Source organism: Canis aureus, chromosome 21, assembly GCF_053574225.1.
Source record: "Canis aureus isolate CA01 chromosome 21, VMU_Caureus_v.1.0, whole genome shotgun sequence".
NCBI lineage: Eukaryota > Metazoa > Chordata > Mammalia > Carnivora > Canidae > Canis > Canis aureus.
The window spans coordinates 49,845,037-49,864,809 of NC_135631.1; the positions used below are offsets into that span (position 1 = coordinate 49,845,037).

The 19,773-nt window shown below is 40.1% G+C and overlaps 2 protein-coding genes across 10 annotated transcripts in view; one reads left to right on the forward strand and one right to left on the reverse strand.

Moving 5' to 3' along the window:
- The window catches only part of COA1 (cytochrome c oxidase assembly factor 1), a 72,725-nt gene extending 60,426 nt beyond the window's left edge, over positions 1-12,299 (reverse strand). For 4 of the 7 annotated variants that reach the window (XM_077864146.1, XM_077864142.1, XM_077864144.1 and 1 more), the window contains exons 1-2: positions 11,784-11,892; positions 6,397-6,450 (exon numbers count right to left, since the gene is read on the reverse strand). The gene's annotated coding sequence lies outside the window, so the exon portion shown is untranslated. Of the gene's footprint in view, positions 1-944; positions 998-6,396; positions 6,451-11,783; positions 11,893-12,277 lie in introns of those variants that run through there. The other 3 variants (XM_077864145.1, XM_077864141.1, XM_077864140.1) reach the window with 3 other exon arrangements.
- BLVRA (biliverdin reductase A) overlaps positions 10,575-19,773 on the forward strand; it is a 77,745-nt gene continuing 68,546 nt past the window's right edge. For 2 of the 3 annotated variants that reach the window (XM_077864138.1, XM_077864137.1), the window contains exon 1: positions 12,012-12,455. Coding sequence is in view for 1 of the 3 variants with exons in the window: in XM_077864134.1 (XP_077720260.1) it covers positions 10,590-10,601 (12 nt within the window). In the remaining 2 variants the exon portion in view is untranslated. Of the gene's footprint in view, positions 10,602-12,011; positions 12,456-19,773 lie in introns of those variants that run through there. The other variant, XM_077864134.1, reaches the window with a different exon arrangement.

The following is a 19,773-nucleotide window of genomic DNA, read 5'->3' on the forward strand; positions in this document are numbered from 1 at the left end:
AAGGTTCCTCAAAGAGTTAAAAATCCAGCAATTACATTAATGGGTATTTACCCAAAAAATAGAAGAACACTAATTCAAAGGGATACACATACTCCAATATTTATAGCAGCATTATTTACAACAGCCATGATATGGAAGCAGCCTAAGTGTCCAACAATTGATAAATAGCTAACGAAAATTTACATATATATAAAAATGTGGCATACATATGTATACATACACACACACATATACACACAATGGAAAACTATTCAGCCATAAAAAAGAATAAAATCTTACCATTTGTAACAACATGGATATAGAGTACAGCGCTGAGTGAAATAAATCAGAGAAAGGTAAATACATGATTTCACTCATATGTGGAATTTAAAAAACAAAACAAGGAAAAAGGAAAGAAAAAAAGAGGGAGAAAGAGAGACAAGGCAAGAAACAAACTCAATTATAGAGAACAATCTGATGACCACCAGAGAAGTGGTCGGTGGGGGATGGGTTAAATAGATGATGAGGATTAAGGAGTACACTTGTCAAGATGAGCACAGGGTGATGTATGGAGCTGTTGAATTAATATATTGTACACCTAAACTAATACAACACTCTATATAACCAACTGGAATTTTTTAAAAACTTAAGTTAAAAAATTCCTAATTGTTTTTCTGAAGTAAAAACTTAAAGCAATTATTTTTCAGCTAACAAGAAGCAGTACGATCTTTGTTAATATGTCCTATTACAGTACCACACTGCCATCTGTTGGAAGACATCACTAACAAAATGTTTTTATTCATAATCAAGTGTGTGGGGAAATTTGTGAATTTCTGAAAGAAATGGTGGCAATGGGAACTTGCATTTTGTAGGTTCCACAGGACCATAATAATTGGAAACATTTCTTGACAGGCTACCACCCCCAGGGCACTACCCAGAAAGCAAACTGAAACATACCCCCTTACCTTTTCATGAAAGGCCTACTTGGTAGTCCTGGAGCTTCAAGTTTGGCACACATCTGAAGGCCACACAAGTACTCTTAAGAAACAGGCTGAGGACATCAATTTTGCACTCTCCCTATGCCTTTCTACAGCTCACTAGTATTTCCCAGAAAGTTCACATTCATCTGAGTCCCACTTATTGTGACTTGGCAAGTAGACACCTTCAGACTGCATGGCTCTGGTAGCCAACAGGGCTTACAGTAATGGTCTTACAGGATTATGGATATTTGGATATTTTAAAAGCTGCTGCCTGAGGGTCTGGCTTCCAAACATCTGAATCTTGGTGTTGACTGAGGTCCTCCCCTTTGGCACACTGGTATTAAATACCTTCAACTACTCGGAGCTACTAAGAATAAAATAAGCTACTTGGGCAATCACAAAGGTTTGAGATAAAACTATGACCGAGGGCAAAGGTTGAACAATAAGGTTCGTCTCCTACACAAGGCTGACACTTCGAGATTGAGAGAAGTAACTGTTTCATCTAATGTATAGAAACCAACACAGAGTTAAGCAGTTAAGCAAACAGAAGACAAAATATGCTCCAAATGAAAGAACAAGATAAGACTACAAGAAATAAAACTTAATAAAAACAGAGATAAGTAATTTATCTGATAAAGGGCTCAAAGTAATAGTCATAAAGATGCTCATCAAACTCAGGAGAAGAATGGATGAACACAGTGAGAATTTCAACAAAGAGGTAGAAAACGTAGAAAAATTCCAAAAAGAAGCCACAGAATTAAAGAATACACTAAATTAAACGGAAACATATACTACAGAGGTTTAACATCAAACTAGATAAAACAGAAGAAAGGATTAGTCAACTTGCAGACAGGGCAGAGGAACTCACCTACTAAGAGCAGCAAAAAGAAAAAATAATGAAAAAAGGTAAAGGTACCTTAAGGGACTTCTGGACAACATCAAGTAGACTAGAATGTGCATTGTAAGGGTCCCAGAAAGAAAACAAAGAGTGAGAGGGGCAAAAAATTTATTTGAAGAAATAATAGCTGAAAACTTCTGTAACCTAAGGAAACACCCAGATCCATGAAGCACAGTGAGTTTTGAATAAAAGAAACCCAAAGAGATCCACATCAAGACATATTAGAGTGTCAAAGGTTAAAGACAAGAAGAAAATCTAAAAGGAGCAAAAGAAAAATAATTTGTTATACAACAGGGAACCACGATACTATCAGCAGATTTTACAGGCCAGCAAGATGTGCCAAATAATGTTCGAAGTGCTAAAAGAAAAACATTTCCTACTAAGAATACTCTACCCAGCAAAGTTATTCAGAATTGAAGGAAGAATAAAAAGTCTTCCAGAAAAGCAAAAGCTAAGAGAGTTCACTGTCACTAAGCTGGCCTTACAAGAAATGTTAAAAAGATTTAAGCTGAAAATAAAAGGCACTAATTTAAAAAGAAAACATATGAAAGTATTAATCTCACTGAGAAAAGTAGTTATGTAGTAAAGGTAGAAGATTAATCACTTATAAAGCTAGTAGTAAAACTAAAAGACAAAAATAGTAAAAATAACTGTAATTACATTACTTAAAAAATACACAAAATAATGGGACATAAAATGTGTAGTCAAAAACACAAATCATAAGGGAAAGAGTAAAAATGTAGGCCTTTAGAATGCATTTAAACTTGTTATCAACTTAAAATAGACTGTCATAAGTATGTTTTTACATGTAAGCTTCATGAAAACCACTAAGCAAAAACAGTACATACACAGAAGATGATAAGAAATGAATTAAAGCATACCACTAAAAAAAAACTTATCAGGGATCCCTGGGTGGCACAGCGGTTTGGCGCCTGCATTTGGCCCAGGGCGCGATCCCGGAGACCCGGGATCGAATCCCACATCAGGCTCCCGGTGCATGGAGCCTGCTTCTCCCTCCGCCTGTGTCTCTGCCTCTCTCTCTCTCTCTCTCTCTGTGACTATCATAAATAAATAAAACAAATTAAAGAAAAAAAAAGTGTTCTCACAAAAAGAAAAAAAAAAAAAACTCATCAAACCACAAAGGAAGAGAGCAAGAGAAGAACGGAAGAACTAGAAAATATCCAGAAAAAAATTAAAATAGCAATAAGTACATATCTATCAATTATCACTTTAAATGTAAACCCTCTAAATTTTCCATTAAGAGACAAAGGGTAGGGATCCCTGGGTGGCGCAGCAGTTTGGCGCCTGCCTTTGGCCCAGAGCGCAATCCTGGAGACCCGGGATCGAGTCCCACATCGGGCTCCCGTGCATGGAGCCTGCTTCTCCCTCTGCCTATGTCTCTGCCTCTCTCCTCTCTCTGTGTGTGATGATCATAAATAAATAAAAATTAAAAGAAAAAAAAAGAGACAAAGGGTAACTGAATAGATAAAAAACAAGACCCATCATTCTTTTAAAATGCATGTGGAACATATTCCAGGATAGATCCTACATTACACCACAAAACAAATCTCAATATTTAAGAAGACTGAGAAATTCAAGCATCTTTTTTGACCAAGAGTATGAAACTGGAAATAAGAAGAAGAAAACTGGAAAAAACACAAACACATGAAAGCTAAACATGGTACTAAACAAACAATGGGTCTCAAAGAAAACAAAGAGGGATCAAATACCTGAGGCAAATGAAAATGGAAACACAATGGTTCAAAATCTTTGGAATGCAGCAAAAGCAGTACTAAGAGGGAAGTTTATAGCAATATAGGCCTGGCCCATCTCAAAAAACAAGAAAAATTTCAAAGAAACAATAAAACTGTACACATAAAGAAAATAGAAGCACTTGATGGGATGAGCACTGAGTGTTATACTACATGTTCGCAAAATGAGGGTAAATTTTAATAAGGTAAAAAAAAAAAAAGAAAATCGTTTTGAACTGAAAAAAAAAATAGAAAATAGAAAAAGAACAAAGCCCAAAGTTAGTAAAAGAAAGGAAATAATAAAGATTAGCTTGAAAATAAATGAAGTAAAGTCTTAAAAAAAAATAGAAAAGAACAATGAAACCAAGAGCTGGTTCTTTGAAAAGATAAACAAAATTGATAACCTTTACCCAGAGTCATCAAGAAAAAAAAAAAAAAAGACTGGGATCCCTGGGTGGCGCAGCGGTTTGGCGCCTGCCTTTGGCCCAGGGCGCGATCCTGGAGACCCGGGATCGAATCCCGTATCAGGCTCCCGGTGCATGGAGCCTGCTTCTCCCTCTGCCTGTGTCTCTGCCTCTCTCTCTCTCTCTCTGTGACTATCATAAGTAAATAAATAAAAATTAAAAAAAAATTTTTAAAAAAAGACTAAAATAATATCAGAAATGAAATAGAAGTCATAACCCACACCACAGAAACATAAAGGATTATTAAGCTATTATAAATATATGCTGACAAATTGGACAACCTAGAAGAAATTAATAAATACCTAAAATCACAGTTTTCCAAAATGGAATCAGGAAGAAATAAATAATCCAAACAGACTGATTACTGGTAATGAACCCGAATCATTAATCAAAAACCTCCCAACAATTCCAGGACTAGATGGTTTCACTGGTGAATTCTATAATCATTTAAATATCAAATTCTTCCAAAAATTCAAAGAGAGGGATCCTGGGGTGGCTCAGCAGTTTGGTGCCTGGCTCCAGCCCAGGGCATGATCCTGGAGTCCTGGGATCAAGTCCCGCATCAGGTTCCCTGCATGGAGCCTGCTTCTCCCTCTGCCTGTGTCTCTGCCTCTCTCTGTGTCTTTCATGAAAAATAAAATCTTAAAAAAAAAAAAATTCAAAGAGGAGGAAATGGTTCCAAATTCATTTTTTAAGGCCAGCATTACCCTTATACCAAAACCAGACAAACAGTGCAAAAAAAGAAAAAAGAAAGACAGCAAGAAAAAAAGAAAAAAATTACAAACATCATCCTTGATGAGCTGATACAAATATCCTCAACAAAATATTAGTAAATTGAATTCAACAATACATTAAAATGATTATTCATCATGATTAAGTAGGATTTGTTCCAGGGATGTAAGGATGCTCCAATATCCACAAATAAATCAACAATGATGCATCACATTCAGAAAATGAAAGGCAAAAATCATGCAATCATTTCAATAGAAGCAGAAAAGGCATATGCCATTCATGATCAAAACCCTCAACAAAGTGGGAATTGAGGAAACATACCTCCACATAATGAAGTCCATTTCTGAAAAGCACACAGCTAACGCCATGCTCAATGGTGAAAGCTGAAAGCTCTTTCTCTAAGATCAAGAGCAAGACAGGGAGGCCCACTCCTGCCACGTTTATGCAACATAGTATTAGAAGTTCTAGCCACAGCAATTAGGCAAGAAAAATAAACAAAAAGCATCCAAACTGGTAAAGAAGTAAAACTGTCACTATTTGCAGCTGACATACTACATACAGAAATCCCTATGATGACACAAACAAAACTATTAAAATAATGAATTCAGTAAAATTGTAGAACACAAAGCTAATATACAAAAATCTGTTGCACTTCTAGCAGAAAGAGAAATTATAGAAAAAAATCCCATTTACAATTCATCATAAAGAATAAAATACCGAGGCTGAGGAAAAAATTTATCCAAGGAAGTGAAAAACCTATATTATGAAAACTGTAAGAAATAGGTGAATGAAATTGAAGAGGACACAAAAAAATGAAAAAAAATTCCACACTCATGGATTGGAAGAATTAATCTTGTTAAAATGTCCATACCACCCAAAGCAATCTACAGATTCAATGCAATCCCCAACAATATACCAATAATATTTTTCACAGAACTAGAACAAATAATTCCAAAATTTGTATGGAACCACAAAAGACCCTGAAAAGCCAAAGCAATCTGGATAAAGAATAAAGCTAGAGGTATCACAGTCTCAGATTTAAAACTATATTACATAGCTATAGTAATCAAAACAGTATGGTACTTGCACAAAAACAGTGAAACAGAAATGAGCACAAAAATAAAATCATACTTACATGGTAAATCAGTATGCAACAAAAGAGGCACAAACACACAATGGGGAAACAACAGTCTCTTCAGTAGAGAAAACTGGTACTGGGAAAATTGGAAAGCTACATGCAAAAGAATGAAATTTTATTTATCACTGTACCATTATTTTTTCAGCTATTCCCCTGACGTTGGAATTGTAAATTTTTGTGGGAAATTGAGATCCCTCTGAATAACTGTGACCAATGGGGAAATGCAGAAAAAAAGACAACAGTATAGTTCAACCAAACCTTAGAAAATATAAATTGTTGGCTGCCTGCTAGACCATCCCTAACACCCTCTCCTTCCAATTGCAACAGCTTTCATAAACTCCTGTTTAATAGTCCCTCATCATTGTTACAGCCCATACCCCACAATAAACAGCAACTTCTCATTCTTCACTGATAAATATCATGGGTATTTTTGCACTGGGGGAGGAAAACTTACCTGTCAAAAGCAGCAATATTCACAGCATACCAGAGTAACTGCCAAAGTATCCACCTAGAACAGCAGAATAATAACAGATTAACAGATTCAAATCTTCGGAACTATACAAGTATGCAAAATCACCTCCATTTTAGAGTCTGCCATGATGGGTAACTTACCCTCTAACATTAAAAACACAGAATTAAGGGGGAAAAAAACAGTATAGATTATAAGGAAGTTTAGGATTTGGGAAACTATTGAGGTAAACCTTTCATTTAGTCTGAATTCTAATCATTCTAATAAGCTCAAGGAGCCCCACGTCCTAAGACAAAAACTTCTATATCGCTTCAATTAGGAGACAGCCCTTTGAATTTATATTTATAGAAAGGTAAACGTGATAATATATGCTTAAAACACACAGTTCTGTTAAATTCCCTATTTTGTGTAAAGGACAAAAATCACTGAAACATACGTGTAGTTCCTCAAAAAGTTAAACAGAGAATTACTCTATGATCCAGTAATTCCACTTCTGGGTACACATCCAAAAGAACACAAACTGGTATCTGCGTACCAATGCTCATAACACTATTCACAAAAGCCAAAAGATGGAAATGACTCAAATGTCTACTAATAGGTAAATAAAATGTGATATACACATACAGTGAAATATCATTTAGCCTTAAAAAGGAAATTCTGCAACATAACATGGATAAACCTTAAAGACATCATGCTACATGAAATAAACAGATACAAAAGAACAAATACCGTATGATTCCATTTACATGAGTTACTTGGAATAGTCAAACTCGGAGACAAAAATTGGATGGTGGCTGTCAACAACCGGAGAGAGGGGCACTATGGTGTTATTATTTAATGAGAACAAGGTTTCAGTTTGGAAGATAAGAGCTCTGGAGAGGATGGTGGTGATAGCTGCATAATAATATAAATGCACCTAGGTCACTGAATTGTACAGTAAAAATGTTTAGAATGCTAGATTTCATGAAATGTACATTTTACCACAATTAAAAAAACAAAAACAAAAACTCTGAAGCAAACAAACACCAAGTCAAAACACACAGAGTTCTAACAAATCAGGCCAAAGGATGATAATGAGGCCTTGGGCATCGTATGTAAAATAGAGATGCAACTTTTTCTAGGGAGCTGTGTTATATAGCTTTCCTCAGTTTCTCAAAATGTTCAGAGATCCTAAAAATACTTTTATTACCACTACCTTTAATCCAATGAGAAAAGTATGAAAATAATTTTATCAGGATTTTATTAAACTACTATCTCCAGCATGCCCCAATCAATATAGAACCAGCATACTTACATTCAAGCCCTGCACACAAAAACCTTCAAATAAACTTCTGCTGGTATAAGTTAAGTACCTACTATTTGTCCAATATGACTCTCGCAAATCTAATGCAATGTATTAAAAATGAGTAAGAGAATATGCAAATAGCTTCTAGGAGTCTATCTGAAAAACAAAATTAAATGAAATACAAAATTAAATGAACCAACAAAGCAGGTTATAGTATATTTTTCAAGGCAGAGGGTGGAGAGACACCAGTGTCTGAAACGATGAAACTATAAAGCTAACTATAGTATCAGGGACTCAGACATCACACTAAGCAGTGTCAGTTTCCATAACTCCCATGATTTAACAACAGCAGCCCAAACTGCCACCCGGAAGCCTTTTATAGGAAAAGATGGGCAGTCCTGACAACACAAAAATGCAAAACATTAGTATAGTAAGAAATACAAAACAAAGTTAACAGGCAAATAGACTGAAAATATCTGCCACATATCTAGCAGCCAATGGGTTAATATCTCTACACAAAGAACTTCTACCAATCTATAAGGAAAAGACAAAACTCAATAGAGAATGGACAAATTACATAAACTGGTTCCCCCCTGCTCCATTTTTCAACTATTAAAATGCTGTGGGCAGCCCTGGTGGCTCAGCGGTTTAGCGCCGCCTTCAGTCCAGGGCGTGATCCTGGAGTCACGGGATTGAGTCCTGTGTCAGGCTCCCTACATGGAGCCTGCTTCTCCCTCTGCCTGTGTCTCTGCCTCTCTCTCTCTCTCTCTCTGGTCTCTCATGAATAAATAAATACAATCTTTAAAAAAATAAAAATAAAAATAAAAATAAAAATAAAAATAAAAATAAAATGCTGCTCACAGGTTCTTGACAGCATGTTTTCCTGGGCCTGGTCTTTTCTACACATAACAGTTATGGTTCAACTCACTCTCTGCATCACCCCTTCAGACCTATAACCTGGTCTCCAAGAAGAGTAAAAATTAACCTCATGTGATTTTTATTTAAAAGAATTATATCACAATCTACAAGACTTGTCACATGTCTGATACAGGACCTGGAATATACAAAGAACTCTTACAGGAGTAGCTAGCTGGTTCAGTCAGTGGAGCATGCAACTCTTGATCTCGGGGTTGTGAGTCTGAACCCCACGTTGGTTGCAGTAATTGCTTAAAAAGTAATCTAAGGCTACCCGCCCAGGTGGCTCTGCGGTTTAGCACTGGCCTTCAGCCAAGGGCGTGATCCTGAAGACCTGGGATCGAGTCCCAAGTCAGGCTCCCTGCATGGAGCCTGCTTCTCCCTCTGCCTGTGTCTCTGCCTCTCTCTGTCTCTCATGAATAAATAAATAAAATCTTTAAAAGACAAAAAAAACAGGTAATGACAAGTGCTGGCGACAACATGAAAGGATTAGAACCTTCATATACCGCCAATCAGAATATAACAGAATAGACACTTTGGAAAAGTCTGGCAGTTCCTCAAAATGTGAAACATAGAGTTACCATATGACTGAGCAATTCTAATCTTAGGTATATACCCAAGAGAAATGAAAACATGATGATGTTTACACAAAAACCTGGACATGAACGTTCCTAGCAGCGGTATTCATAATGGCCAATACTCAAAGGTCTACCAACGGACCAATGGATAAAGGGTAGTATATCCATACAATGAGATACTATTTAGCAGTAAAATGGAATGAAGCGCTGATACAAGTTACAACATGCCTGCATAGGCATATATATAGACAGCAGATTAGTACCTGCATAGGGGTAGGAGCTCGGGGGAGTAGGGGAAAAAATCAGAAGATTCCTCATGGGTCAAGGCTTCTTTCCGGGGTGATGAAAATACTTTGAAATTGATTACAGACTGCACAACTTTGTAAATATACTAAAACTCAATGTATATTTTAAACAGGTAAATGCTACAGGTATGTGAACTATTATCTCAATTAAGCTGTTACTTCTTAAAAGGATTTTCTTTCTAGCGTATCCCTAGCTCTTAGGACAGTCCCTGGCAATTATAGGAATTCAATAAACTGACAAAATGGAAAAATAAACTTCAAAAGGCAGGTAAACCATTGCAAAACTTTGTCACACCCAAAGTAATGAAATTGCTACATACTGTAGCTGGAGCATATGGTGTGTGTGTTGGCGTATTTTCCATCAAAGGAGACTGAAAAACTCAGCATCAGCAAGGAGACCTTGAAAGGTCTGGAAGCCGGGCTAAGGAATCCGCATTGCCCTGAATCAACAGGAAGGCCGGTAAGATTGTGAGCATGGGAATAACACGATCAGATGGATTTTCTATGTGCAGAGTTTAAGCAGAGGTTTGTTAACTTTTTTTTTTTTTTTTTAGATTTTATTTATTCACAAGAATACACAGAGAGGAGAGGCAGAGACACAGGCAGAGGGAGAAGCAGGCTCCATGCAGGGAGCCCGACCTAGGACTGGATCCTGGGACCCCGGGATCACGTCCTGGGCCAAAGGCAGATGCTCAACCACTGAGCCACCTGGGCTGCCCGGTTTGTTACTTCTATGCAAATGTGAAATAGAGGGGGAAAAAAGTGCCTTAGAAATAAAGCACAAGTAAGAATGAGGAACATTCAAGGAGCAAGTATCAAAGTGTAAGAATCTACGGATTTTTAATATTATACACGACACACCGACTGACGCTCACACATGCTCGTATGTCCTTGTCTCCAACAATCTAGTCATTTCTACTGTCAGAACCCTGCATGGAATTCAAGAGTGATGGGGACTAAAGTCACCATGACCAACTGTCAGAAAATTCTTCTCTATGATCATCGAGGCAGGGTCTTCCTCACAGGGTTGTAACTCAGGACCATCAACAAAGTGCCCGATTCCACCGCTCAGAGGGGACGCCCCACTCTTCACAAATGTGCTCTCAGGTACGCAGGGCCGGGCAGGGCCGGGCAGGGTAGGGCAAGGTAGGGTAGGGCCGGGTAGGGTAGGACAGGGTAGGGTAGGGCAGCGCAGTGTAGGGCAGGGCCACGCAGGGTAGGGTAGGGCAGGGCAGGGCCATCCAAGCCGGGCAGGGTAGAGTAGGGTAGAGTAGGGCAGGGCCAGGTAGGGCCAGGTAGGGCAGGGGAGGGGAGGGCCAGGCAGGGTAGGGCAAGGTAGGGCAGGGCCGACTGGGCCTGGCAGGGTAGAGTAGGGCAGGGTAGGGTAGGGCAGCGCAGTGTAGGGCAGGGCCACGCAGGGTAGAGTAGGGTAGGGTAGGACCGGGTAGGGTAGGGCAGCGCAGTGTAGGGCAGGGCCACGCAGAGTAGGGTAGGGTAGGGTAGGACCGGGTAGGGTAGGGCAGCGCAGTGTAGGGCAGGACCACGCAGGGTAGAGTAGGGTAGGGTAGGACCGGGTAGGGTAGGGCAGCGCAGTGTAGGGCAGGGCCACGCAGGGTAGAGTAGGGTAGGGTAGGACCGGGTAGGGTAGGGCAGCGCAGTGTAGGGCAGGGCCACGCAGGGTAGAGTAGGGTAGGGTAGGACCGGGTAGGGTAGGGCAGCGCAGTGTAGGGCAGGGCCACGCAGGGTAGGGTAGGGTAGGGTAGGGTAGGGCGGCGCAGTGTAGGGCAGGGCCAGCCGGGCAGGGTAGAGTAGGGTAGAGTAGGGTAGGGCCAGGCAGGGTAGGGCAGGGTAGGGCAGGGCAGCGCAGGGTAGGGTAGGACAGGGCTAGGTAGGGCAGGGTAGGGCAGGGCAGGGTAGGGCAGCTTAGGGCGGGGCAGGGCCACCTGCTGGCGGCCCCGAACCCCCGAACCCCGGGGCAGGCGGGCGAGGGGGGCACCCTGCAGCCCCTGGCAGCCTCCTGCAGCCCCTGGCAGCCTCCTGCAGCCCCCGGCAGCCCCCTGCAGCCTCCTAGGGCGCTGCGCCCACAGGGGCCCCGACACCACGCAGGCAGCAGGCGGGTTGCCCCCGCGACCAAGCCCCGGGAGGAGACCCCCGCCGGCAGCCCCGTCGCGCGCGCGCGCACACACACACACACACACACACACACACACACGCAACCGTGCAGGCTGCGGCGACAAACGTCTCCGAGGGTGAAAGGAACGCGAGGCTCGGAGCCGCGGGGGCGCTGACCTTTCCGGGCCGCAACCGCGCGCCGCAGGAAGCGCGCTCCTGCCTTCCTTCCGGGGGCGGAAGTGCGGGTACGCGCGCCCCCAGGCCGGCCCGCCCCGCGAGGAGCAGCGGAGACTTCCGGCGCGGCGTCCCCGCGGGCTAGAGCGTCCGGACGCGCCGGGGCGGGGGCGGGGGCGGGGCACGCCGGGCCAGGTCGGAGTCGCGGGCCGAGGCCGCCGCGGACGCTCGGCCCCGCCCGGGGAGCGAGGTGGGCCCCGCAGAGCCCGCCCTTCTGTCCCGCCCCGCGCCGCGCCGCGCCGCTGCGGCAGCCCCCGCGGAGCCCACTCGCCGCCTTCGCCTGACACACGGCAGCACGACAGTCTTATCCATCCAATCGCTGCGAAATGCCTACGGCGCTCCAGGGAATGCGAGGGCAAGAAGAAGAAGAAGAAAAAAAAAGAAAAACGTAGACGACTTGAGTTAAGTAGCGCGAGGAACGGTAACAGCATTTTTACCCGGTGCGTTTGTTCCAAGGATGTAAAGCGCTCAGGTGGCGTCTGGGCCTCCGCGGTCGTACGCCGCAGCCGTGCCCACCGCCCTGTTGGTCGTCCTGCCGTCACCGCGTAGGAGGATGGCGGCCTGGGAAGCCCTCGGCTGAGGAAGAATTCTTGAGAGGACTTCCGTGCAAAAGAGGTGGGTTTGGGTTGTTGTTTTTTTTTAAGATTTTACTTATTTATTCATAGACACAGAGAGAGAGAGAGACCCAGGCCGAGGGAGAAGCAGGCTTCACGCAGGAGCCCGACGCGGGACTCGATCCCGTGACCCCGGGGTCACGACCTGGGCCGAAGGCGGGTGCTTAACCGCTGAGCCCCCCGGGGATCCCCAAGAGGTGGTTTTCATTAAACGTCTACTGACAGGACCTGTGGACAGAAAGCTGCATGGGGTCGTGAGGGGTAGTGATTATACACCTTCAACTTGGGGTGGGGGGCGATAGTCTCTAAGTCTATAAGTTTCAAAGGAATTCTGGAAACAAGGTTGCCAGGACCTTGAAGGCGTTAGTTATTGTTGGGAAAAGGTCATATATTATTGTCTAATAAACCCTTAGGGCGCCCGGGTGGCTCTGCGGTTTAGCGCCACCTTCCGCCCAGGTCGTGACCCCGGGGTCGCGGGATCTAGTCCCGCATCAGGCTCCCTGCGTAGAGCCTGCTTCTCCCTCTGCCTGTGTCTCTGCGTGTTGTGTGTGTGTGTGTCTCTCATGAATAAACAAATAAAATCTTAAAAAAAAAGATAAAAAAAGAAAACATTGGTCATAAGACACCCCACCCCCCCCACCCCCCCGCCAGATACGTATCCATAGGTCCTGTGCTTGGAAGATGGTTGCTAACATGTATCTTGACTCCAGAATAAAAATAAAGGAAGTTTCCAAAGGAATTTTTATATGTTAAAGAAGACCTGCAGGGTCCTGGCGGGTCAGGCCAAGGTTGCCCTTTTGCCCTTAGCAAAGCCAACATGGGGGCCGCTGAGCCCGTAGAAGAATGTCACTCCGCCCGTTTCAAGGACTCGTCAATGGGCTGCAAGTAGGGAGGGAATTAATTTTCCTTCTGCCTTTGTTTCCCACATGATTATCGCCACTATTACCATCATTATTGACTTTTTTTTCTTTTCACGTAAGTTTGAAGTCCAGGTACCTTTCCTCCAAAAAAGTAGGGTCTCGGCATTGGTGGGTCCCCTAAATTTGATGTGTTACATGACCGGACTAGTCAAGTGTAATCTCATGTCGTTTAAACCTGGAGCTCACCCTCTTTCTGAAGTTCTTATGGGGATATCTAATACGTTTCCTTATTTTCTGATAGAGGTGAAGATAAAATGAGTTTAGGTAGCGCTAGTAATGTTGTAAGTGCCCAAAATTATTAGCTATTGTTGTTGAGACAGGGATTCTACTTCTTAGAGCCACAAGTATCCTTATCTGGATTCTCTCTCTCTCTCTCTCTTTCTGTCTTTCCTATATATAAGGAAAGGATCTGTTTTGCTACCTGTTAACTTCTAAGGATCCAGGGCAGGGGTAGGAGGTGGAGAGATGAGAGACGGTTGACTAGAGTGCTGTCAGTTGTGGGGTGATATTAAGTGGTCAAATGGTTGCTTTAAGAAATGCACTTAACAGCAACAGAATGGAACCACCGTGTCTAGTGTCTCTCTCAGCAGCAGCCTAGAACTATGAAACTAGAGTTTCTACGTATGGTAGTTGTTCATATACACGAAAGTATCATTTTCTGCTTATTAATATTCTAACTAAGTGATTTTATTGTTTGGAGTTGGGTCTTTTAGATTTTCTATCATTACAATCATGTCATTGAGATGATGACAAAATCCTTTCCGAATTTTATACCACTAATTTGTCATATCTAACTGTATTGGCTAGTTATTTCCAATAAAAATATTTAATAATAGTGAACATAGTATAGGCTTCTTTGTCTTATTCTACCTTTAACGGGACATCTCTAGAACTTTCCCATTAAGTATGCTACTGGCTTGGGAGACTAAGGTAAATCTTTTATCTTTTATCATATTAAGGAAGTGCCCAGCTACTAAGAGAATAGGAAAAATTTTGACACAAAGCATTGAGCATGCCCCTACATCTTGTCATAAAAGTAGGTATAAACTAGATAATATTTGCCTCAGAGACACTAATGAAATTCACATTAGCTAGGTTGGAATCAGTGTTCTTTCTTAATCTTACATACTATCATCATGAAATTGAATAATGTCTAGGTTGTTTATAAGAAATCTCCCTGTGGAAAGGAGAGAAAATGTGTGGGTAATAGGGAGACAGAACATGAGAGACTCCTAACTCTGGAAAACGAATAAGGGGTGGTGGAAAGGGAGGTGGGGGTGACGGGCACTGAGGGGGGCACTTGATGGGATGAGCACTGGGTGTTATGCTGTATGTTGGCAAATTGAACTCCAATAAAAAAAAAAAAGATTTGAAAATAAATAAATAAATAAATAAATAAATAAACAAACAAACCCCCCTGTGATATCCTGATTTTTAACCCTGGAAAAGTTCTTTTTTATCTTTTATAGAATATCACCTTTAATCCAAAGTCTATGCTTGTTCTATACATTGTGGGGAATTGCATGGATCTTCTATAGTTTGGTTATCAAAGTTGTGTCTGTCCAAATATGCTGGTTGTGGAAAATAGGAACATTTTATGATGATAGAGAGATTAGGTCATCAAGAGATATAACAATCTTAAACTTGTATGCAGCATAGCGGAGGTTTGATATATGTGAAACCAAAAGTGAAAAGAGAATTAGAAAAACAAAAAATTACAATGGGTGATTTTAACCTTCATGTCTCAGAAATTAATAGAACTAGACAAAACTGTAAGTGTATGGAAGACTGAAAAACATTATCAGCCAACTTGACCTATTGACATTTATAGAACACTTTGTAAAAAAGCAAAATATCTTGTTTAAGTGCATAGAATATTCACTTTTATGGGGTTCATAAAACAAATCTCAAATTTAAATATAGACTAAAATCACTCAATATGTTGTCTGACTATAATGCAATTATATGTGACATAATTAACTTATATTTATAATATATTTAATATATAATTTAATTGGAAATTAATAATAGTAAGGTTTCTGAGAAAGCTCCAAATATTTTGAAATTAACATATTTTAAAATAGCCTATGGGTCAAAGAAGAAATCACAAGGAAGCGGATAAATATCTTGAACTGAATAAAAATAAAAACATATCCAAAAGTGTAGAACACAGAGCAAGTGACGCTTAGAGGGAAAAATTATTGCTTTATATGTTTATATTAGAAAAAACGGAAAACCTAAATTATGTAAGTTTCCACCTTAAGGGATTAAGAGGAAGAAAACAAAAGAGCAACGGAAATAGATACTTTTGGAAATTAATTGAATAGAAAATGTGTTTCTTTTAAAGCGTTAAATTAGTAAACATCTAGCTACAGATCTGATCAATCAAAAAAAGAGGTTAGGAGACCAAATTACCAATACCAGAAATGAGAGAAAAGAAATCACAGATCCTATAGACATTAGAAATGAATAAATAAATAGGATTCTTCTTCTAGTAATAGCTAAGTATTTCCTATTGAAGCAACCCTCCTACAGGTAAAAACTGCAAACTCTGGGCCAAGTAGAAAAAATAACTCCCTGAAAAGAACAGCACAGGAATTCTCCTCCTACACTGGAGGAGAATTAGTGCTTTTGTAAAAAAAAGAAATGAGACAGTGAATTTCCCATTTGTATGGCTTTTTGCCTGAGGGCAAACCCCAGTTGTTATTCTCAGTCCCGAAAGAGTTTGGGACTACTAGAACAACTGCAAAGTAGGAGGTCATCAAAGAAAGGAAATCCCCAAAAGAAAGAAGTCAAAAAGGAAGAAGACCACATTCTGTGTATAAAATGGCTATATTTCTGTCTGACACCTGAAACACATGTGTGGAGCTGACTTTTGAGCTATTGAGAGCTCAAAAATTGAAGAGACATCGTCTGCTGCCCACCACAGTTGAGACTAACAGAACTGAAGAGAAATAGACAAATCCACAATTATAATTGGAGCTTCTCTTCTTGCTTTCTTTCTAACAGTTGGAACTTTCAACAGTCTTCTCTCAGTAGTTAGTATGAGATCTAAGTAAAAGTTTAGTAAAGGCTATAGCATTATCAACCACCTACCTTGATCTAATTGTTACTTTATAGGACACTGCACTCAACAACTGTAGAATACACATTCTTTTTAAATATACACACTTTGTTCACCAAAATACATCATAAGCCAGACTATGAAACAAGTCCTAATAAATTATAAAAGATTAAAATCATGCATTAAGTTTCCTATCAAAGATAGAATTAAATCAGAAATAAGTAATGGAAAAATATCTGGAAGACCCCTAAATATTTGTAGATACTTAGAGAATAATGTATAGCTTTAAATACTTGTTTTTCAAAAGAAGAAATGTATAACTCATGACCTAAGTTTCTACCTTAAGAAGCTGGGAAAGGTAGAGCAAGTAAGGCCAAAAAGGTAGAAGGAAGTAATACTAAAGATAAAAGCATAAATCAGTGCAATTGAAGACTAATAACATTATATTTAAAAAACTAAAGACTAGATCTTTGACATATCAACAAGATCCATAAATTACTAGCTAGGCTAATTAAGAAAACAAAAATTAACTATCAGGAATGAAAGAGGAGTTATCACTACAGATCCTACAAACATTAAAACTTGAAGGTGGGATGGACTCTGAGATGCTCTGAGAAGCAAGAGGTTAGTCATAGGATATTGGCCATTCTAGGAAAGGAATATAACCATGGGTGAAACAGTGCTCTGCAACTGAGGGAGCTCTTAGAGACAGGTTGTGTATCCCAGCAACTACCATTGACTTATGAGGGGAAGAGAAGCAAATCTAGGGAGAGTCAGGTTATATTTAAGACAGCAACAAAAGAAGAAGGAAAAAAGTAAGTTAGATAAAGTTGCCTAGAAAATGTCCTAAAATGATAGGGGATTTAGACAAAGGAAAGGAAGAACGTTTCCACCTGTGGAAATACTGTGACACAAAGCATACAGTTAAGAAAATTAGGAACTAATTTCTAAAATTATATATACATATTGTGAGCTTGCAAATATGCTATAGGAGTACTTTTTAAAACTTTTATTTTGCTGCTATAAACATTGAGGTGCATGTGCCCCTTCAAATCCATGATTTTTGTATCCTTTGGATAAATACCTAGTAGTGCAATTGCTGGTTTCGTAGGGTAGCTCTATTTGTAACTTTTCGAGGACCCTCCATACTGTTTTCCATAGTAGCTGCACAAGTTTTGCATTCCCACCAACAGTGTAAGAGGGTTCCCCTTTCTCCACATCTGAGCCAACATCTTGTTTCCTAAAATGTTAATTTTAGCCATTTTGACCAGTGTGAGGTGGTATCTCATTGTAGCTTTGATTTGTATTTCCTTGATGCAGAATGATGGTGAGCATTTTTTCATGTGTCTGTTGGCCATTTGTATATCTTTGGAGAAATGTCTGTTCATGTCTTATGCCCATTTCTTGACTGGATTTTTTGGGTTTTGGTGTTGAGTTTGATTAGTTCTTTATAGTCTTTGTATATTAACCCTTTATGATTTGAGAATATCTACTCCCATTCTGTAGGTTGCCTTTTAGTTTAGTTGGTTGTTTCCTTTGCTGTGCAAAAACTGTATGCAACTGATGAATCACTAAAGTCTACACCTGAAACTAATATATATTTTTTAGAATATGGAAACTGGTCCAAACATTATCAGCAATATATTGTTTTTGCTTTTTTTCTTAAAATATTTTGAGACCACTTTTGATATACACACATATAATTCTGTGGTCAAAACAAACAAATAGGACTTTAATGAGACTAAACAAAAATGCAAAACTTAAACAAAATTTAAAAATTTGAAAGCATAACCTAAATTTTTCTGCATAGCTGAAATCTAAAGCAAGTCCTGTTGCAGGGGTGGGAGGGGGTATTGACAGGAAGATAAAGCAGGGTTTTTTATAATGTCTTGCACCTTTAAATGTTGCAAAAAATAATTTCACTCCATAGGCTGAAAATGTTTCACAGATAGTTCATTCCTATATCTTTAGGCACCATAGCTGTGGCAGTGCCTCCTTTTGCAAGGTAAACTGCAGTGCTGGATTTGGAATGAACTGCCCTGTTACTGCCACTGTTGTTGACCTCACAGTCCAGTGGTTCAGTGGAAAAGACCCAGGTGGAGGAGCACCACCACTTAAGAGAATGGGGAGTTTTTACACAGTTAACATGATAACTAAATTGAATTTAAATTAAAAAAATTTTAATTTTTTTTTTTTTTTTATGATAGTCACACACACACACAGAGAGGCAGAGACACAGGCAGAGAGAAAAGCAGGCTCCATGCACTGGGAGCCCGACGTGGGATTCGATCCCGGGTCTCCAGGATCGTGCCCTGGGCCAAAGGCAGGCGCCAAACCACTGCGCCACCCAGGGATCCCAAAAAAAATTTAAATAAGTAAAACTTTCTTATTTTGAAATAATTATAGATTCACAGGAAGCTTGTAAAAAGAATCTAAAGGAATGTCCTGTGTACCAGGACCCAGTTTTCTCCAGTGGTAACCTTTTTTGTTAACTATACTATAATATCAAAACAAGTAAATTGATATTAGCATAATCCAAGAGTTTATTCAAATTTCACCAGTCATCTATGCACTCATTTGTGTATATGTGTACACGTGTGTATTTCTATGCAATATTATCACATGTTTAAATTCATGTAACCACTACCCCAATCAAGGATCCCTGGTACTACCCCTTTCATAGCCAGTCGATTCCTGTCTTTCCTGCCTCCACTGCCACCTTGTAACCCCTGGCGATCACTAATCTGTTCTCCATCTCTATAATTTTGTGGCAAGCATGCAGTTAGTTCAGTTAAAATACAGCTTGAATCACGGCCTATCGTTATTTTGTGGAAAAGCATCATCTTCACCTTAGACTTTGAAACTTCTCATGAATCTTTTCATTAGTAGTCAAATTTTCCAAGATAATTTCTACCAAGGTTATTGCAAACCAGCTGTCTTTAAATTTGTATTCTCTAATTCTTCCCTCTTACTTCTAGAAGATGATGTTGTCAAATATTTTACAAATGAATCATGACCATCAGATGTGGGTTGTTGTTTTTTGTTTAAAGATTCTATTTACCTATTCATGAGGGACCCAGAAAGAGAGACAGAGACACAGGCAGAGGGAGAAGCAGGCTCCATGAGCTGCTTCTGAGCTGCCCTGAGCTGTCCAGGTGTCCCACAAAAAATCTTTAAATTTTGCTTTAAAAATTTACTGTCAGTATATCTTCCTTGATCCTTTCTTCCACTACAAAGGCACAGATAATCTTACTAATCTCTGTTATTTATTGTGGAAACTTTCTCTGAAAATATCCCCTCCTTCTCTGAGATCATTATCTGACCACCTCCCCCCA